The sequence below is a fragment of the Peromyscus maniculatus genome, chromosome 10, assembly GCF_049852395.1.
Source record: "Peromyscus maniculatus bairdii isolate BWxNUB_F1_BW_parent chromosome 10, HU_Pman_BW_mat_3.1, whole genome shotgun sequence".
In the NCBI taxonomy this organism is placed as follows: Eukaryota; Metazoa; Chordata; class Mammalia; order Rodentia; family Cricetidae; genus Peromyscus; species Peromyscus maniculatus.
In genome coordinates this window covers 62,663,328-62,685,565 of record NC_134861.1, presented here as the reverse complement: position 1 = coordinate 62,685,565, position 22,238 = coordinate 62,663,328, and the positions used below count along the sequence as shown (strand labels likewise).

Genomic DNA, 22,238 nt, shown 5'->3' with positions numbered 1-22,238 from the left:
CCGAAGAGTAACACACGGCAGAAGTGTCAGCCTGGTGCTTTGCTTTTGCAAAGGTAACATCCCCAAGTGAAATCAGAAAAGCAAAGGCTGTCGGAAGCATGGTGCTCATCATTATCTAAGACCAAGGGAGCAGGGGGAGGGGGCCACAGAGAGGGCGGGTGGGCAAAGTGTGGCCCCAGCGGCCATCATTCCATTTGCTAACCAACCATCAGGACTTCTGAACCTGCGGTCAACAGCACAGAATTTTAGAGCTGTGGACACAGTAGCATTTGATACCAAGGATGAGCTGGGAATCCTGGATATTTTATACTTTAAAAATATGATTCTGAGACTCGTGTGTACTAAACAGACAAAAGGTTTGTGATAGAAAAACAAAATAGATAAACAACCTGAGAAACCCTGAGTGTGTGTGCATGTGCGTGCGTGCATGTGTGTGTGTGTGTGTGTGTGTGTGTGTGTGTGTGTTTAACCACAGTGGTTGGACATGAAACTGGCAGTCCAAAGATGGCTCACATTGATGAGGGGACCCAGGTGAGCATTAGCCAGGAATACACTAAGTTATGGCGGTCACTGTGTTTGGTTAGTCCTAAATTCCAGGAATGTTACAAGGTTTTCCTTTCAGGTTAGCATTGCATGAAGTGCTGAGTTTGGAGTAATAAGTAAATCATGATTACAAACACATGGGAGATAAGGTACACTTGGCAAAGAGATGCAAATCCTGCCTGTCCCACTCTGCTGTGAGACGCATGATTCAATTTTTCTCTGCAGACCTCCAGACAGCTCAGTAATTCTCTCTGTATAAAAACGGGGACTAGCTGAGGTCTGAAATACTCACATCAGATTACAGGCATTTTAGAGGCTCTTCCAAGGACAGTTCTGTGAGGCTAGGTGCTGTGTCCTGTTCCCTATGAAATACCCAATGTCTAGTACGGTACTTGGCATATCATAGGTGCCCAGTTAATGTGCCCGAGTAAATGATGTGTGAAATGGAACTAAGTGGTACAATTTTCACTTTAAGGTCAAATCTGTATGTAGTTAGGTTGATTTTCAATGGTGGAACACTGCTAATAATTTGACTACCATACACGGCCTGGTCCCCCTAGGTGGTCATGAGGATTCTCTAGCTTTCACGGAGGTCAGGGCCATGTTCCAGAGAGTGTCTATTTGGTCTGGAATGCACTCTTTAGTTTTAAAATTCTTTAGAAATCAACAACTGAGACAAACGTGAAGAGTTTTTAGATCTGGCATTTAAAAACAAACCCAACTAATATAAATAAGACTCTAAACACGAACTACATTTAATTAAGAGCAAGACTTCAAAGCCCATGGCATCCTAAGTTTCTTGATATTCGAATCCAGGGGTATCAGACATACCATTGCTAAGAAGTAGATAGACAATGGAAAGAGAATATTTAGTAAGATGTCACGTTAAGAAACAAAACCAGCAAGTCCATCCACAGCAAGTGAAAGCCTAACTTTAAAAGGATTCTACAACATGATCACGTTTAAATAAAAGTATCTTGAAAACTAAATGAGAACTGTAACTGTTGAAACTACAGAATACAGAATGGCATGCTTCAGTTATCTGCCCCTCCCTCAGTCGGTTGTCTGTACATTTAACAAATGTGTCTATATATACTATGGTATTCGATATAACTGTAATGCAAATGTCTCTCCCTTCCCCCCCCTCTCTCTATCTCTATCTCTATCTCTATCTCTATCTCTATCTCTATCTCCATAGACATTGATGGTTTGAATGAGAATGGCCCCTATCAGCTCATATATGTGAATGCTTTTTCCTTAGTCTGTGGAATGATTTAGGGAAAGATTAGGAGGTGTGGCCTTATTGGAAGTGTGTCACTTGGGGCAGGCTTTGAGGTTTCAAAAGCCCATACCAGGCCCAGTCTCTCCCTGTGTCTGTCTGTCTATCTGTCTGTCTGTCTGTCTCTCTCTGCTTCCTGCTTATGGATCAGATACAAGCTCTTAGCTACTGCTCCAGCACCATGCCTGCCTGTCTGACGACACACTTCCCACCATGATGAGAATGGACTCATCACCCTCTGAAACTATAGGCAAGCCCCCAACTAAATGCTTTCTTTTATAAGTTGCCTTGGTCATGATGTCTCTTTACAACGTATGGGAGTGTGTATGTGTGTGTGTGTGTGTGTATGTGTGTATGCATGTGCGTGTACGTGTGTGTGTGTGTATGCGTGTATGCATGTGCGTGTACGTGTGTGTGTGTGTGTGTGTGTGTATGCGTGCGTGCGTGTGTGTGTGTGTGTGTGTGTGTGTGTGTGTGTGTAATGTTTAACGGTGAACATGCAGTGTAGTTTTGAGAAAGAAATATAGATTGAAGACAGGGAAAAGGTCAGCTGAGAACGTCAGTCCTCAGGACTGCTGGCCACCCCGGAAGCCATGTTAACCTGTGGATTGAACCCTGCGCTCCGCCGTGCCCTCACCTTCTGTGACAGCACCAACTCCACCTTCCCGCTCATGTCATCTGGCTTCTTCTGGTCCTGCTCTTCTGGTACCTCATCCTTCCTCTGCGGGCTGGAGGAAAACTCCACAAAGGCCACTGTCGGGCTGCATCGGGTCACAGTTGTGGTGAAATGCCGTGGCTCTGGAGGGAAGGAAAAGGACAACATACAAAGGATCACTTTCCTTCAAAGTCGCCGCGGCCATTTCATCAGAGTCCTCCCTCCTGCTGACAAGCAAAGGGCCGGGGATGGCAGGATTCCCACCGAACTGCCCGGCTTATCTAAGACCGTTCTGAGCAGTCACAATTCACATCTGAGAATCCCCGCGTGACACCAAATATTTAATGACAGTGGGGCGGAGTGTCCACAGACCCGTCTGTCCGTGTGACTGGGTGACAAGCTAACTTTCCCTTGCTGTGTGAGCTGCTGTCCTTGCCCGGAGGCTAGAGGCTAGTGTCTTTTTCTACAGCTCCCACCAGGCAAGCAATGTTCCTCCACGGTCTCTGCTTTGATTCCTGCCTCCATGGTCCCGACTTACGCTCTTGCCCTGACCCCCTTCCATGGATGGACTGTGATCTGGGAGTTCCAAGATGAACACTTTCCTCCCCGAGTTGGTGTTTATCACAGGGACTACAAAGTGACTAGGACAACTCGGTGTTTGAATTATTTCTATAAAGGAGTCAGGTAATTTTTAATAAGCATGAAGACATACTTTGAGGAAAAAAAATATCAGAGTACAAAAAACGAACAACAAAAACCCCAAAACCCAAAGCCCGAGTTCCTATTTTTATAGCAACGTTAATGCCGTAGTGAGCATTTCTCCCCAGAGCCTCTAGGTGGCAGCACCACCACAGAGCCTGACGAGCCCCTGCCGTTTAGTAGGAGAAACCCGGCATGATTCTATCCCAAGGTACCAGGTTTTACCTGAAAACCAGCTTGCCATGAAACAGACCTGTTGAGGACGGCTCCATGTCCTGTGTCCCCGACTTCCCATCACCGTTCTTATCCTCCTGGCCATTTGACTCAGCTTCATCAGAGGCTGCCTGAAAAAGATTTTTTTTCCTCCCCTGAATAAACCAGACGCTTGAAAGTTCTGAAAAGCAAAGAACTTTTTTTTCCTATCTCCTCAATAACAATTTTCAGGCCAACAAGGTGGGCCACCCACAAAAACTGTCTTCTGTGTCCAAGCAGCTCTATGTTGGAGATCTATTTTGTTGGAAGGAGGCGTCTGTGAGCGTGAACTGGTGGGCACCAGCATGCCACTGTCCCCGCCCTCCCCTTACACATACATCCTCACTTCCCTGTCTTACCACCAAATCTCATAAATCCAAGTTACCATCGGCTCGCTCCAGAATGCCTTTCAAGCTGGCTGCAGGTCCCCTCACTAGCGGAGGGGATTTTGTTTTGATGTTTAAAGGATAAACCTCACGGCTGGCTGTCCCGGGCAGAGCTGCCTGAGCCTGCTCTTAACACTGTAGGTTTTATCCTCGAAATTCTCGGGAGTTTTTACAGCCATTTCTGTCCTTTCGTCCCGACAGCTGGGAACTAAGGTTAGTTTTTCTTCCCTCCGTCTTCCACTAGTGGGACCCCTTGGCACGGATGCCAGTCACCGGCCACGCCACGGTCAGGCACCCTCTCACAGCCATGCCTTCCCGCTGTCAGCTGTGTGCTTTTTACAACGTCCGCTGCACAGCCAACCTAAACGTTCATCAGATGGGCAACCGTGGAACGAATCACTCAGGACTATGAAGGGAGGGACCACTCGGTCACTGAACATAAGATGTTGAGCAGGCTGTGGACACTGCTCAGTGGGAGGGGGACTGCCTAGTGTTCGTGAGGCCGTGGATTTGTTTGAGCCCAAGCGCTGCAAAACAAACAAACGAACAAACAAACAAACAAACAAACAAACATGCTATACGGTAGTGATGTGTGAAAACTGTTATTCAATGTGAAGTTAAAACATTTAAAGTTCATATATACATAGCATTATGTCTACATATATAAGATTGTGCATATGCTTACGTACATATAAATGTACCTGTTAGTCACGTATTAAAATGTACAATGTACATACATTTATACTCATATATATACACACACATTTATGTCGTGTGTGTGTGTGTGTGTGTGTGTGTGTGTGTGTGTGAGTGTGTGATAAAGGCAAAAGAAGACTAACATGGAACAGCAGTGGCAACGGGGAGAGGCAGCAGATAGCAACAGGAGAGATGAATGAGAGCAACGGACAGTGTATGGATGGAAGTGTCATAACAAAAACTAAAACAATAAAAACAGAAACAGAACTGCAAGGAAACAGAAAATGTCAATAGTGCTTATTTTTAAATGTGCGTACATGTGGGGATGACCTTTCCATTTCTTTATTCTTTCGTATATTATAAATGCTGGACGATCAGAAAACCATCCTGACATTCCACACTATCTTCACGGGGGAGGGGACTCACTCTCGAGTTGAGTCTGAAATTTTCCTCCTTCTTTTCTGTCTCAGTTGCTCGATGAAAATAAGCGGAAGGTTAAACCAGATGTATCTGGAGGAATGCTTGCGCCAAAGAGTGTAAGTCAACGACTCCTTTATTATTATTATTTTTTAGCAGAAGTTTTATGTAAAAGACTAAAGTTGAAATTTTAGTGTGTATAAAACATTTCATAAACTTTAAAGGGTTTTGAGTCAAGAGCTAATATTGGTTTTCAGGAGAGGCATTATTAAATTCTTCATAAAATACCTCTGAAGAGAAAATCAAGTCCCTTAAGTTGTCCTCTGACATCCACAGGCACACCACGACACACTGTGCCCTCATACAGGCACACACACCCATAGATACACACATTATACATACATATACACACACAAAATACATGTAAAACTTTAAAAATATTAAATAAAGGAATTTTAAAGCAAAACCTTTCAAGCTTCTAAAAGACTTTAACACTATCTAGTGGAAAAAAAACGTGTTTTTTTGTTTCTGGAGTGTGAAATACTTGGAAATACTCATAATTAGATTGGAATTTTCTTTTCTTTTCTTTCTTTTTTTTTTTTTTTTGTTTTGTTTTGTTTTTCAAGACAGGGTTTCTCTGTGTAGCTTTGTGCCTTTCCTGGAACTTGCTTTGGAGACCAGGCTGGCCTCGAACTCACAGAGATCTGCCTGCCTCTGCCTCCCAAGTGCTGGGATTAAAGGCGTGCACCATCACCGCCCGGCTAGATTGGAATTTTCTAGTGATGGATAATCATATATCAAGTTGGGAAGAGCACAATATCAAGTTAAAAATATAGTTTTTTTCTTTTCCAGTACTGAGGACTCAACAGAGATTCCTACCCACAAGTCAAACCCTACCACTGAGCCACACCCTGTTCCTAGCTCTTTCTTGCAGTTCAAGTCAGGGTCTTGATAATTTGCGCAGGCCATCTTTGAACTCACTCTGTATCCAGAAAGACCCTGCAGTCCTCCTGCCTCAGCCTCTCAAACAGTTGAGACTAAGCTTATGTCTTGAGGCTGGCTTTTTTTTTTTTTATTCTTTGAGACAGGGTTTCTCTGTGCAGCTTTGGAGCCTGTCCTGGAACTCGCTTTGTAGACCAGGCTGGCCTCGAACTCACAGAGAACCACCACCTGGTGACGCTGGCTTTAAAAACCCTTGTAATCTCAGCCATTGCAGAGGCTGAGTCAAAATCACAAGTTCAAGCCCAGCATAGGCAAATTAGTGACACCCTATCACAAGAAAAACTGAAAAGGTCTAGGGGTGTAGATAAATGGTAGAATGCTTGTATAGCATGTACAAGGCTCTGGATTTGATCCTCAGTATCACAAAAAAAAACAAATAAACATAAAAATAAACAAACAAATAAATAAAAAGGAAGAAAGAGAAACAAACATTCCCCAAACATACTGCCAATAAGAAAAATAGTCAGAAAATAACCACATTGATATTATTTAATGGATTTTAATATATTTAATCATATCAACAAGCTTGAATTGAATCCCTTTAAAAATAAATGAATGAGCAGAGTGGCACATGAATGAGGGCAGCGCACGCCTTTAGTCTCAGCACTAGGAGGCAGAGGCAGGGGGATCTCTGTGAGTTTGCAGCCAGCCAGAGTGAGATCCAGGACAGCCAGGGCTACACAGAGAAACCCTGTCTTGAAAAACAAAAACAGTAACAACAAAAAGAAACAAAGGAAGAAATATAATGAATAAAAATAACCAGACCAAAAATCTCTTTTATTATATTGAGGTTCTGTGCGTGCGTGCTTGCGTGCGTGCGTGCGTGCATGTGTGTGTGTTTGTGTGTGTACTCGTATTTACAGGAATCACTGAAGAACAACCAGCTCAACACTGTAAAAGAATAAGCTAGACTTTATCTTTGAAGTTCACTCTGATACAAACAGAAACATTACTACCAGGTGGTATTTTTGCTTTATGATGTTAATATACAAAATGCTGGCAGGACTACTGATCCTTGGCTTCCTTCTCCTAATGGACAAAATTACAGAAAACTATCTAAGGCTGGAAAACAAATTTGCAGCTAAATACTGATGAAGGAGCCTCTTGGAAACACTCATGTTTCCAACTCCTAGAACTGAGTAACTGCACACAGGGCCCAGAGACTGAAATGAACAAGGAGATGAACATATTTTCTGCGATCTAAGATGCCATCCAGTTCAAGCGGTACTATTTCAGGCACTCCTAAGAACGAAAGCACACTGCTAAGCATGGCACACTACAGATTACAAGAGTAGTCTTGATTTGTAGACGTTAAAACAGAGAAAGGGTGCCACTTGAACTCAATGAAATGAGAGCATTTCCGAAGCCTGTCTGCCATAATGCATAATGCAAACAGGACAAGATCCACCAGCATTAACTACTTCAACCAGGGTTATGTAACTGGCATATCACGTTCCAGTAATATTTTAGTTATGCATGACTAACAGACCTACCTTTGAGAGTTCTCAGATTGCCGAAGTATTTCTATACAGTTCAACACCACCCTGAAATGATGGTCAAGAACCACCCTTACATTCTGCTGTTCACTGTGGTTCAATAATGGCTGTAATACAGTTACCATGATCAATATTGACCTCATTTAGCAGGTTTCAGTGCCACTGAGTTACCTGATATGGATGAGGTCACTGACCCATCAGGGTGAACTTAAGGGCAGCATCAACATGGTTCTCTTTACACAGGCTGAGGTAAGTGGCTTGCCAGGGTGCCAGTGCCAGGCGGGAGAGGCAGGAGCTCTGAGCTGCGCTAATGACCTCCCCATGCTACCATCTGGCTTTAGAGTCATACTTACCATCATCGTCTCCCAGCATTTAGTTTTTGATCCAATAGAAGTTAACTAAATACTCAAGACTTTCAAGTTCACTGTAAAAACAATTCAAACTGCCATTTCTAATCCTGCTCTTTACCTCTGCTCATTATTCAGGAAAAGGTTAGGACTGGCTGGACTCCTTCAGGGCAGAAAGCAGTTTGGTCAGCTCCTCTTCTCAGAGAAGCCAAGACCATAACTGCCCCTGGCCAGCAAGCCATCCCTGGGTTCAGGGTGGCAAGGGTGGACACACAGCCCCTATCAGGAAAATGAATGCTTTCTAAATAAATGCATTAACTATGCAATCCATGCTCAAAAGCTAGGTTTAAATGCACAGTATACACCCAAATCAAGTTACCACTAGCAAAATATTCAGGGAAAATTGAGAGAAAAAAGAAACTATAACTCAGTTTAAGAACTCTTTATATGTACCAAGAAAAAGAAAAAGCTATTTTTAAGCTATTTTAAAAAATGAACTTAACAGTGGTAATGTAATGGACACCTTACTTTTTTTTTTTCTATAAAGTTTTCTGCGTTCCGCAACATACAAAGACTATCTGTAATGAAGGGAAATTCCCAAAGCTGGTTTAATTAACTCAGGTCTGGCTTCTCCATCCTGAATGCTTGTTATTTCTGTACTAATGGCATTACATCCAAGGAAATGAGTTCAAAGTTGGCAGTCTTAACCAGCCCTGGTAGAATCAGAGGTTTGCTTCAGAAACACATCCTTGCTGGCAAATGCGCCTTCTGACTCGGGCTTTCCCTTGGTTACAGCTCAGAAGAGAGGTCTTCCCTCCTCCAGCCGGTAACACTTCTTAAGGACGAAAGCAAATCAACACAAACAGAGGGCTGGATGGGAATGAATGAGCGCCCAGAACGGTTTGCACGGGACGAAGCCAGGAGTCAGCTTCCCCTTAGCCAAGAACTCATCCAAGCTAGCCTCACTGCCCAACTCGGCCCCAAGACCTCAGGCAGGAGGTGGCGGCTTCCTGGCTTCAGAATCACATGGCTTAGCCACAAAAATCTACCTGGCTACCGGGCTGCTCCTCGAGACCTCAGCCTTGTCAGACTGGCAGAGAGCAATCTAAGGGATGGCAACTGTGAGGTGGAAGGGTAAGATCCAGGCTGAGACCTAAGCTCCAGAGCATCTCTTGACCTCCATGGTGATGTCCAAGGACCTTCTCGAGAGACTATTCTGGGACGGTGAGAGGTTTTTCTGGCTCCGGTCTTGAATAATTGGACGTGAGCCTGGAAAACCAGTGTATTTGCGTCCTGGCATCATGAGCCAGTGCCACGTGTGCTGTGCCTATGATTCTCCTTCTACTTTTGGGCCATTAAGAATCTGTCACCACTGGATGGAGAAGAAGCAAGACAGGAGACCAGCTTCTGCAGACTTTAAATGCTACATACATACATGCATTGGGGCTGTGCTATTTATAACCTGCTTTTCAAACCACTGGAGCTGGGCCAGCTTGAATTTACTTCCTCTGATGTACATCTTCTCGACACTGCTAAGCTTCTCTGTAAAAGTATTAAGAGAATACTTAATAGATTTTTTTTTTCAAAAGCACTCATCTATCAGCCTCACGCTTACTTCTAGTTGGGGAAAAACACTTTATGAAGAACTGCCTGTCAACATTTGACATCCGAAAGGAATCTGCAGTTGGTGCGAGCTTTGAGGCAAACAGCGCCTACTCAGATGCCTTTGCCTTGCTCTCACGGCAAAGCAGAACGGAGCAAGAAAGATCCGATTGTTCCCCTGGACCAGAAAACAGAAGCAAAGCGCTGACTTTTTTTTTTGAGGAAGGCCACAAGCTTTTTCAAGATGGGGAACACAGACCCACCTCATCACTCAGTTTGAGAAAAGCTGGGGGAGTGCTTGAGATCCCCAGGAGCCAAACTGCCACCATCATTTGGGATGAGTGAGTGTGTGACGGGGATCTGGTCAGCCCTTCAGGGAATGGAGTGACAGAAAGGTCACTCCTGTCTGCAGAGGGGAATCTTGGGAGCTCAGGTGGCACAAGGGAGCCGAGACAGGGGAACACCACAGCAGAAACAGAAAGAGCCAAAGGAAGAACGGAGAGTTATCAGCGATGGAGTCTTCTGGAAAGAACTGTTCACAGCTGCCTGGTTTTCAGGGAATGGACTGGAATGATCGACATGAGCAGCTGGGAGATGACAAGGAATTCACCTCATGCGTGTGAAATTCACATCTGCTCCAAACAGTAATTTTGATGATCTTATGTAAATTCTCCCAATTTGGGGCTTCTGGGGGGGGGGGAAGTACTATTTTACCTTGCATTTGCTGTATGGCAATATCAAAACTAAGGGCACCCGTGGTCTACAAGTTGCCTTGGCATTATGCTAAGTGCGTGGCAGATGTGCGTTCTTACAATAACCATCTGACATGTATTAGTGTATGCAATGCTAGTCTACTAACTTCCTTCTAAATACAGGCCAAGGTCAGACACTTACATGTGTTCAGTAGAGTCTAGCCTAACACATGGTGTTCTTAGGGTATTTCAGGAAAGGATCATTGTCAGACCACCAAGCATGGAAGAGATTCTAATTGAAGTATAAATGGCTATTGGACAAAAAACAAATCACACAGCCACCACCATGGAGATAGCTTTGGGGGAGACTATCTCAGTTATTTCTCTTGTGATAAAAACACACAGCAAAAGCAAGTTAAGGGAGGGAGAGTTTCTTTTGGCTCATACTTCAAGGGGATACAGTCTGTCATGGCAGCAAGTCAGGGCAGCAGGAGTCTGAGGCAGCCAGTCACATGGCATCCACAGTCAGAAAACAGAGATGAACGCTGGTGCTCAGCTCCCTTTCTCCTTTTCAGTCAGTTCTATACAATGGTGCCATCCACACTTAGAGGGGGTCATCCTACCTCAGTTAACCCAATGTAGACATACATGTTCAGAGGCCTGTCTCCTAGGTGATCGTAGGACCTATCAAGTTGACAATCAGTATTAAACACCGTGAAGACAAAATCATGTCTTTCAATATAGGCTACTAAACACAGGATAGATTAATCTCCACTAGGAAGACTTCTAAGTTTCCTTTCCAATCCTGTGGTCTAGGAACCTGCATGTGTGCTGTGACATGGTTTTCTAACAGAAGCCAGCATTTTAAAATGCAAGGGGCTAGCTTTTTTTTACTTGGCTTCTAACAGAGATACAGAAATGAACTAAACTCTGAAAGATCTCACAAGTAACAGGGAGGGAGGGGAATCAATCCCTTGGTCCAGAATGGGATAGCAGCTAGTCTCCAGCACTACCTGGTATCCCTCTTGGGTCCTCTGATTCTAATATTCCCATTATGTGGAACAGCCACATCTTTCCTCTGATTTGATGTGAATATCCACGCTGAAGGTCAGGCTTCAAAGTCAAAGCCCACACCCCACACAAACATTCCCCTACCACACCTACTCTATACTGATTTTACCCATTCTTTGCCATCTTACAGTCCTCTGGTGTCCTTAGTCTATAACCGAGCATCTGATTACATATAGTTGGATGCCCTTCTCCAGTTCATTTATGCAAACATTATATTCCTATTCTTATACAACTGAGCCTACCAGAAGGGTCTGAAATGGGATGGTCTAGGTAGATACAGCCCAGGTATCAGAACAGATCCAGATTTTCTTCCAATCTAATTATAAAAGAAGAAACCCATTGTCTCAATGGCATCCAATGAGAAAGAGGAAGTTGAAGAAAATTGAAAGAGGTGACGTGTCATCATAAAAAGTACCCATGTCAGCCTGGGAGGCTACCACTCCCACTCCAGGGCACCCAGTGGGAGCATCATGGCCTCACTTCCTTGTGGCTCACCTCACGTTCTGACTTCACACTCCTGCCGACTCCCGCCCCTGTGCCCTTTGCACAGCGCCAACTTGCCCTAAAGTCACTGTGGCATTTTAGTGGTGGGTGAGGCTACTCCTCTGTAGAGGGTGTCTCATTTGAGAATGCAGTTTTTGGAAGAAAGACACTATTTAAAAAGAACACTATTCTTTTGACAGCCCCACGGAACTGGGAAAATGAGTTAGAAACAAAAAAGTCAAGTCCAACCCAGTACTAATCCTCAGGAGACATGGAAATACAGCATTCTGTTTCAAGACGGCCACCATTCTCCACTAGGATCAATTAATTTCACGTCTTCAATGTGATTATAACAGCTTGCTTTTTTGGAATAACAGAGAAGGAAATAAATAAAAGAGTAAGATTTCTGGAAAAAAAACCTGATTCTTCTTTCTTTCTTTCTTTTTTTCTCGAGACAGGGTTTTTTTGTGTAGCTTTGTGCCTTTCCTGGAACTCACTCTGTAGACCAGGCTGGCCTCGAATTTACAGAAATCTGCCTGCCTCTGCCTCCTGAGTACTGGGATTAAAGGTGTGTACCACCACTGCCTGGCCTCTGATTCTTCTTTAAACAAAAAACAATTATGTATTAATTTATGGATGGTGTTTCACTGTTTCCCTAGCTGACCAAGAACTTACTATGTGGGCTATGTGTGGCCTCGAACTTGCAATAATCCTCCTGAATAAGCTTCCTAAATATTGGGATACAGGCATGACTAGCTCTTGGGAAGGGATTCCTTTAAGATGACTTCTGGGATAATATGCTTGAGTGGAGAGGTTTTAGAATTTTTGTTTGTTTTTTGAGACACAGTTTCTCTGTGTAGCCCTGGCTGTCCTGGAACTCACTCTATAGACCAGGTTGGCTTCAAAATCACAGAGCTCTACCTGCCTCTGCCTCCTGAGTGCTGGGATTAAAGGCGTGTGCCACCACTGCTCGGCAAGTTTTAGAATCTTAAGTAACCAGTGTAAATGAAGAACTTTTTAGTAATGAGCCAAAGTTCCACACAGTACAGATAACCACTTTTCACACACACACACACACAGACACACACACACACACACACACACACACAAATACATGCATGCATGAATGCATGAACAGAGTTAGGGAGGGAGGGAAGGAGATAGATAGATGATAGATAGACAGACAGACAGACAGACAGACAGACAGACAGATAGATCCACTCAGAAAATATTGGAATCATGGACTAACTCCTATCAAGTTTAAGAGCTTAAAGTACTAGAGATCATAAATGTCAGCCTCCATTGTCAGCACTCAGGTTTACTCAACTAGAAATGAATCCTAACTAGGAAAAACTACACAAGAGGAAGAAACCCCAGGCTTGCCCATGGGTCTGGATCCGTCCTCTGAGGCTGCCTAGGACAGTGCTGGCTGTGGGGAAGAAAGGCCACAAGGTCGCCTTTCCTTTGGAGTTCCTCTTACGGGGACACGCAGACTTCTGAAATAACACGATGTATTTCATATCATGGATGCTGCTTCTTAAGTGTTAACTTAAGAATGGAGGGAATCTCGAAAATGCTCCTGAGGACCATGGAGTGGGGAGAGAGTTGCTAACTTTCCCTGAAAAGCAAGCTCAGCCCCACGGTGTTTAATTACTGGGGGGTTTCTAGTTTAAATGTAAGAGCGGAAGTGAACATTTATCTGACAAGTTAAGATCTCCCCTCCTGGTAGCAGAACTCAACCCCCCAATCCTGCCGCTCTGTAATGTGTCCCCAGCGGTGGTGACAGAGACACAAAGCGGAAGTACAATTACAGTACAGGAGATGAGCATCCGCCTGGGTCACAACACCTGGTGAAGAAGTGACTTCGGCCTCTTCCCGTGTGAGTCTCTGTCACAGAGCATGGGGCAGGGAGGCTGTGGGGAGGACGACATCCTCTCAGCAATTCTGGCAAAACTTATTCTCATAGGGCCGCTAAAAGGACGAAGCTATCCGGTCCAGTGTATGGGGTTGGCAAGGGGGTACCTCATGCTGAGTGGAGGCGGGAAGCAAGTTTACCTTCGACCAAACCTTCTGAGGAGCTGGAGAGGAAACCTCAACTATTTATCCATCCTTAACTATCAGACAAACCCCAGCACAGTAGGACGCTGGCTGCTGGTGAGGGCGACCTGAATCCCCAGACCCTGGCTGTCCCTGTGCAGGTGACAGATCGACTGGCTAAGCAAAGGAGGCCTGAGTTCCTGACGGCGGGACACACGCCCAAGGGCAAACCTTGCACCGCTCTGAGTTCTCACGGCCGCTCTTCTTAAGGCACTCCTTCTGCCTTGTTCACTGAAGACTGGCCTGCTGCCTTTGACGAGCTCGAATTTAAAAGTTGAAGCTAATACAAATTGATTGTATATTTAACGAATTTTTGGTTCTTAACTAATAAAAACATATGTGCGTGCATGTGCGTGTGTGTGTGCCTGTGCGTGTGCGTGTGCGTGTGTGTGTGTGTGTGTGTGTGTAGATAGGTAGGTAGATAGAAGATAGATGATAGATGATAAATGATAGATGGATGATAGATGCTAAATAGGTAGATGATAGATGATAGACAGATGACAGACAGACAGACAGACAAACAGAGATACATCATCAAAGATAAGAAGTCAGGTTCTGACAGTACCACTCATCTTATTTTGGGACAGGGTCTCACTATGACGCCCAGGCTGACTTTAAACTCACCATCCTCCTGCCTCAGCTTCCTAAGTGCTGGAATTACAGGTGTATACCACCACACCTAGATCGGTACTAGTTATTTTCAAATCATAAAACCAAGTCTAATGATGCCTTTCACAAATAGAGAAAAAGGATAATTTAAAGATACACGTTTTCCTATAACACAATAGACCATTAATATGAAGAAAAGTTAATTTATTGTCCTCAAATTATATTATCTTTAATTATAGTCTATTTTTTTAGATTGAATTGGGTTTCCTTAGACCCTTCAAATATGATCTTATTTGGAAACAGGGTTATTTCAGCTGAATTTAGTTAAGGTTAATGGAGTAGGCATCCAGCCATACTGATATCCTTATAAACAGGAAACTTGGGCACAGCCACACAGGAAGAGCCCTGGGGAGAAGAAGGCAGAGGTTGGGGTGATGTATCTACACACATTGGGCAGTCAAGATTTCCAGCAAGCATCAAGAGCTTGAGGAGAGGCCTAGGGCAGACTCCCCCTCACTGCCAACAGAAGGGTAATACCTTGGTTTTGGACTTTTATTGACTAGGATTGAGACGATTTCTACTGTTGAGGCCTTGTAGTTTGCAGCACTTTGGTATGCTATGAAGCTCTAGCCAACGTATGTACTCAAGGAGAAAGAAAGAAACGTAGGTATGCTATGAAGCTCTAGCCAACGTATGTACTCAAGGAGAAAGAAAGAAGCGTCGTCATGACCTACTTATTCCAGAAGCCGATTACATGACAGAATTACCCCCAGGGGCAATGGTGCGTCTTACTGTCGGTTCCTGGGGAGCGGAGTCTGGCTTCTTGATGTTGATCTCAATGCTGCTGCTGCCCTGCTTCACTTGCACAGGAGAACCGTGCACTGTGGCCACGCCTTCAAACAGCTGGGACCTGGTCAAGGAGGGGCCCGGTTCTGCCGCGGAGGGCCCTTCTTTCTCCTTTTCTTCCTCATCTCTGTGGGCCATGTCTCCATTCATGCTGATCTTCCCATCTACCTATAAAGGCCAGGATGACAAGAAAACACAGTGTTCCGCAACCAAAGATGATAACCAAACACACATTCCGAATGGCTTTAAAGAATTCCCTGTGAATGTCCCCATCTCAAAAAGGAATCAGGGGTCCCAGAAGCCAGTCTTCGGTCAATGTCATCTGTAAGGGCATTTCTTTGAGGTTGTCAGTCACATAATGACTGGATGATATTTCATGCTCATCTCTACAGTGTGCTTTCATTTGAAAGTGTAGAAAAATCAAGGAGTCTTAAACACACGCCACATATTTGGGTTTCAGTCACTTTTCAATTTAAGCCGTGATGGCAATTCCACAATTCAAATTGTTTTTTTTTCTGCTTAGCATACCGGTGAAGTGGGACCTGATCAAGAAAGAACATTTTACAGGCTGCCTTGGAGTGGAGAGATGGGGTGTATTTCGTAAAGTTATCACGGAGGGCAAGGACTCTGATATGTTGTATTCCAAAACTAAATCTCATTTTCTATTTAATTTTATAATTCTACTTTTTTCCTCAAGAGGAAAAAAAAAGCCCGTGCTCACTAAAACAGTGCTGGTTTCACACTCCATATTTAGAGGAGGCAGCGAGAGTGAGAAGGGAGAGGAGGAGCTCGCCCGGCCTCTGGACACCTCTGTCCCGCTGTCTGAGGTCGACGGTCTGTGGTGAGATGACCCCCCGATCCAGTTCTGAACCCCCGATCCAGTTCTGACGCTACCTCTCAGCAGCTCTGCAATCTCCAGCAAGTTTTTGACTGTGTGTGTGTAAAAATGCCGATCTGGACACAACTTGACCTTCCTCGTAGTGCTGTTGTGGGGTTGGATGACTAAAGCGTGCTCAGGACTTGGAGCAACACCTAACACACCACTGCCTGTTCTTCTGAAATCTTTTGAAAGAAACAACAGAAGGTCAGATACCAGCTGTGCTGTTCACCTTGTGCTACTGGCCGGCGTGCTTTATCGCCTGCCACCGATAAGAAATCGACAACACAGCCGGGCGGCGGCGGCGCACGCCTTTAATCCCAGCACTCGGGAGGCAGAGGCAGGCGGATCGCTGTGAGTTCGAGGCCAGCCTGGGCTACGGAGTGAGAACCAGGACAGCCAGGGGTACACAGAGAAACCCTGTCTCGAAAAACTAAAAAAAAAAAAAGAAAGAAAGAAAAAGGAAAAAAAAAAAAAGAAATTGACACCACAACAGCACACACGCATGAATGTGGTGGAGACAAACAGTATGCTTATCTTTGAGTGTGATCTGTGTGACTTTTTCTATTGTATTCTTGCCCACTTCATTTTTCAAAATGATGATTCTAAACCATTAAACCGACAAAAACCCAACGGCAGGTTTGAAGCGGGATTGTTTTTGAAAACCAGTCCTTGAAGTGCATCACCTCGATCTTCCTTTAGTCTTTTTCCCCCTAAAATTATGCTACAGATTATTTACTCATTAATTTTGAGAAAGGGTCTTGCTGTTGTGGGAACATGTACACACACACACACACACACACACACACACACACGCATGCACACGCACGTGTGCACATTTTTCTCAGCTGTCTCACCTCTCTAATCTAGTAACCACCGTCCTATTTACACGTCACCTTGACAAGGACTGTTCACGTATTTTTGAGAAGGTGTCCCGCTGTTGTGGGCATACACCCCCACTGCCCTATACACACAGTGAAGGAGAGGCTGCCGGACAAAAATGACAAGGTTTCCTCAGCACCTAACTTTCGTCATAAAGTCTTCTATCTTAACCGTGACGTGGTCATGCTGTACCATTTACGTAAGTGAGGGGAAGTGGACATCTAACTAATGTGATCAGATGCCTTTGATATCAGTTATGGAAATGTATTCTCACCTCTGCCTGGGCCACCTCAATGTAATGCTTTCATCGAATGTTACACCATCCTGGCCCCAGGTGAAGGAAGGTACTCAAATATTTCAACCACTGAGGACACTGCTAGGCACAGATCACACACACACACACACACACACACACACACACACACACACACACACGTCTTCAACTTCTATGGCTAATCTCAGGAAGAATTAAGTTATTTACTTTTGCTGAATGTCTACTATGTCCTGGGTGTCTGTCTATGTCAGTCTATGGAGCCATGAAAAATAAAGATACAGTTCTTACCCTGTAAGGCACAAACATTTTAATTCAATCTGGATGAAATGGACAGACATGCATCTTTTTTTTTTTTTTTTAATGCTGGCAAAGCTTAAGATACAGATTTTAAAGATGTATTTAGATTTATTTCAACCTAAGTCAGAAGGTAGGTTTGGGGTCTCTCTGAAGGCCAGTAATAAAGGTCCCCTGCACTCACTCTTGGTTAGTTGAGATAAAGGTCCCCTGCACTCACTCTCGGTTAGTTGAGTTAGGCAAACTTCTCGCCAGTCTGAATGGCAACAACTGCTAGTGATGAAGCCCACTTTTGACATCTACCACAAAACTCACAGAGGGTACAAGGACGATGTGAACTGATTTGTCTTTGGAGTCAAAGGAATTTAGGGTTCAGGATGAATACTCCCCCACAGTACAGGTGGACACTGGAATATGAGCAAGTGAAAAATTGTTGGGTTGCCAAAGAGTCTTTGGTTCTTAAAAATGATTTAACACACTCTTCAGTAATACAGCAGTTTACCGCTCAAGAAAAACTTTCTTATCTGATGATGAACACACCCCATGCTACCGTGTGGGCCTTGCGTTATCTTTCCCAAGTGCAGCAACTCTTTGGATATAGTGTCAATTTCTTCCTTAAGATATAGCTGTGTATTTTTCTATTTAAACTAAAAGCAAATACACTTTGAGTCTGCCATGCATCCAGATAACTATAGATGTGGAGAATCGCTAAATTAGGATTTGCTTACACTGCTCTAAGAGAAACCACCTCATCAACAAACCAGGACTAGGCCTTGCTTATGGAGAAGACTCGTCAACCACAGAGAGTAACAACAGTACCGAGTGGAACGCCCATCCCTTAAGTATCTGTGGACCAAATCGCCTGAAATATAAATGCATTATTGTCAGTGTTAACGTGTTTGGCTTTTGTTTGATAAAAATTATTGCATTTTTTTTTTTTTTTTTTTGAGTCAGGAAGGCTTCTCTCCACAAACGACCCAGAGTTCCACTCTCCATTCTTCCTCCCAAAGAACCCATCCTACCTTAAACGTCTTCAGAGCCTCGGGAGAGTTCCTGGGCTGCGAGTAAGGCCTGGGTGTCAGCATAGGCACTGCGTGGGGAGCGACGGTTTTGCTTGGAGACCCACTGCCGCCTGCCGTGCTGGTCTCCGGGAGGCCGGTGCGAGCGATGGTGGTTTCCACCGTGGCAGTGAACTTGGGTGGGGGCAGTGACTGCTGCCGCAAGTACTTCATGGGGCTGGGGTCATTCGGGAAGGAGGACAAGTTTGGCTCCGTGGAATGGCTTCTTTCCAGAATTTTTGGCATCTCCAAGCGTTCGAGCACAGCCTCGCTGATGGTGAACCTCTCGATGTACTGCTGGAGGATCCCCTCCGCCTCCTCCTGGGACCGGGCGTTCTTATATGCCTCGTGCAGTTCCCGCTCTCTCCGCTCTCTGCAAGGTGGGGCACGGGAAGAAGAGCAATGAGCGGCTGGAGAGGTTGCAAAGACCCCCACCCAAGGCAAGAGTAAAACCAAACTGTAAGCAGCAGCACCGGGAGCCTTTGTGACGGCAAAAGTCTATGCTTACAAAAACCACGGCTAGACACTACTGCACCCCGACAACAGAAAGACCCACTTTTCTTGGACAATCTCTCGGTAAGTTTTGATGCTTTTCCTGCGTTCGCTTATCCCGTCTTCTCCAGACATCAACTTCTCCATTTTTTTCCTTTCTTCCTCCTTCTTGATTAAGTCCTGAGAAGCACTTCTTCTGCGGCTCTTCCAACGAGCTAGGTCCTGCGGGGAGAGAGAGAGAGAGAGATACCATGTTCTTTCTCAGCCCGCACGGAGGAATTCCCTTTCCGTGACTCATAGACCTGGAAGCGCCGAGGCACTGTGCTGGGGACACTTCCACACGATCCCATGCAGGTCTGGTTGGAACAAGGATGTCTGGAAGGCAGGGAAAGAAGCGGAAAGTGTGCACACGATCATCCACAGGGCCGCAGTTTACGCAACACTGAGGTGTGGTAGAGGCAAGCATCCTTTACGTTGCTGGGCAAATCTGAGAGAACTGTCTTGCGAGGTAACCCTCATTCTACTCTATCCCCACCTCAGCACTGGAAATAGGTATTCTGGCAAGAGAATGGTAGGGAGTCGTGTACAGTTTTCTCTTGGATGGGGGTAAAGGCGGGGCGAAGAAAACGTGGCTTTGGAGTTGAGCCCCACAGATCCATTGGTTCTGTAGGTGTGAATTCCTCAGAATCCTTAGGAGTGGCGGAGGACCTGTCCTTCAGGTGGTTACGGCTGAGGCTTCTGGGTCAGAGGGCCACGCTGGAGCTGTGGGAAATAGCCTGGCTCTCTCTTGCTCACGCACTGTCCGGTTTCCTAGCCTCTCTGAACTCATTTTTTATCTTCTCTAAAATGGGGGTGGTTGTTCCAACTCTGCTTACAAGTCATGGGGTTCATTGTGCCCCCCACACTTAGGTGCCTAGACCGATGGACATATTGTCATTCCACTGTGCCAACTTTGGAGAAATCAACTTTTGGACTAATGGTGGAGAAGCACCTGCTCTGTGAGAAGCAAATAAAACGATCCTCTCTCCTTGCTAAGCCCAGGCTCGCCTTGCAGTAGCTCTTTGCCCTCAGCACACTACCTCCAAGCTCTCACCAGCCTCCGGCACCTTCTTTTCCAGGTTTGAATCTCGCCTCTCTGTTCACTAGCTGTGGAACTTGGGGCAGTGATTTGGCTGGGCTGGGATTCTACCTGTGGGTGCTGGAAGCTAACCATTGTTAGTACAGAGTTACTCTGGGATGAATTACCCAGAGCAAAGCATTTAGGACAGTGCCTGCTACTGGTGCAATTAACGCTGACAGTTGCAGTCACCGTGGTCATCCATCAGTCTTAAACACAGCATATTCAAAGACAGCACACCGCAGCTCTGTGCTTATCCCCGTCGCCTGCCTCCCACCCATTCTCTTTGTGACCAAGCCTTTGGTCCAGAGTACCTGCTGATACACACCAGCGTCAGTTTCTCCTCTCTCCGCGTCCCTACAGACCCCTTCTTTCATCTTCCCACTGGTGTGGTCTCCGTCTGTAATGCTGGGGCGGCCCGGCCCTCCCCCTGCGGGCCTTTGAAGTCCAAGTCTACCCTCCCAGCCCGGTGGTCGCCCGAGTCCCTCCCCAGCTGCCCGCGCGGCCTTGGCCCGAACTCACATCTTGCCATTTGTCGTCCTCTTCCCTCAGCTGGTTATTTATCAGCTGCAGCTGCTCCTGGCGGGCCCTGCTGTGCGGCAGCACCGCTGCCTCCTCCTCACACCGCATGTCAAACATACTCGTGCTCCTGATGCCGAGAGAGAGAGAGCAAAAACAAAAAGCGAGCGCGATGAGCGAGCGGGCGGGCAGGCTGCAGGCTCCTTTCGCCACTGAGCATCGCCGCCTGGGGGCGCTACCGGGCTGAGAGCCGCCGCCTCTTCGCGGCTCCGCAACGGGGAAGCAGTCACCAGCAGCCGCAGCACAGCCTAGAGGGGATGTCTTTGTCCTCATCAGTGACCCTGAAGGGGGCAGCTTTCTAGAAAGGTGCCAGATAAGGGCTGGGAGAAAGCATCCGAAGGCCTGCACTCTTCTCATTTAAAGGTATCTAATTGAGGGAGAATTTGCGGGGACCGGCACATGGCCACTGCAGTGTGACTTCGTGGTGGAAAGAGAGGGCTGGCCTGATCTACATGCCCAGAGACAACTTCTTCATCACTTAAAAAAAAAAAAAAAAAAAAAAAAGCACAGGGCCTCAAGAGTAAGACACCCACTGTTGCATATTTAAACTGATGCTGGGCAGGCTGTGGTTATTTTTTTCTTCTCTATACAATTATGTAATTGATAGTACATCTTGGAATCAAGAAAATAAGGCATTCTGTAATAAGCGGATGGGATAAATATATAACTCGGGGTACACTTTGTACCCTAATGTGTTTACAATCGTTTTGGTTTATTTTTTTGGTCAGGATATTTTTTTAACTTACTTTCGAAGGCAAAAAGGGCAGGTAACGAAGACAAGCAAACCTTTCGGCTGTGCGTGTGGTTGATAAATTCCGTGGGAGCTCCCTAAGACCACGCACGGGGGCTCTCAACAGACCTGTTAAGAGCAAGCACTGACTGACGCAGCAGGGAAGTAGCGGCCACGCAAAGCCCTCCTCCCCACCCCACCCCCTTAAAGAAACCATAGGCTCTGAGACGGAATGGATCACACGGGTCGCGTAGGCAAGAAGTAATGGAGACCCCTTGCAAGGTCCCCTAGGTGTAGAAGATGGCAGTAATCCATTGCGGAAGCCAGCGTAACCTCTGGGAAAAACAAGAACAAAGCCATGCGCAAAGGGCGGCAGCACCGTTGGATGGATCTGCATGGATGGCTGGGTTCCTCGCCCCTTTCTCCAGGTGCCGGACGTATAACATCTAACCTGAGACCTAAAACTCAAAGACTGTCTTCCTCCAGAGGGTTCTAGGGATCCAACTGCAAAGACTTCCTTTTGAATCTGAGGGTTCTGTCAGGAGAGGGGTGACAGGGCACAGTGGGAAGCTAGCTGCTGTTGCCTTCTCTCCTGGGAATGCTGGTTTCCAAAGCCCTGCCTTGTAGAAAAATAAACCTCCCCCTCCCCCTCAAAGGGGAAAGGGGCCGGGGTCTTTTTCATCTATTTTACACTACTTACTAATATCAAGAAAGGTTTGGGAATTTACAGGGTTCAGAAGAAAAGTCTAGCCTGTGCTGTTTT

General features: G+C 45.6%; 1 protein-coding gene across 23 annotated transcripts in view; it reads right to left on the bottom strand.

Moving 5' to 3' along the window:
• Limch1 (LIM and calponin homology domains 1) overlaps positions 1–22,238 on the bottom strand; it is a 325,160-nt gene that overhangs the window by 31,304 nt on the left and 271,618 nt on the right. For all 23 annotated transcript variants that reach the window (XM_015993475.3, XM_006974628.4, XM_076546389.1 and 20 more), the window contains 6 exons: positions 20,689–20,815; positions 19,114–19,271; positions 18,522–18,930; positions 15,119–15,340; positions 3,430–3,520; positions 2,460–2,620 (listed from right to left, as the gene is read on the bottom strand). In XM_015993475.3, coding sequence (XP_015848961.1) covers positions 2,460–2,620; positions 3,430–3,520; positions 15,119–15,340; positions 18,522–18,930; positions 19,114–19,271; positions 20,689–20,815 — 1,168 coding nt within the window. The remainder of the gene's footprint in view (positions 1–2,459; positions 2,621–3,429; positions 3,521–15,118; positions 15,341–18,521; positions 18,931–19,113; positions 19,272–20,688; positions 20,816–22,238) is intronic.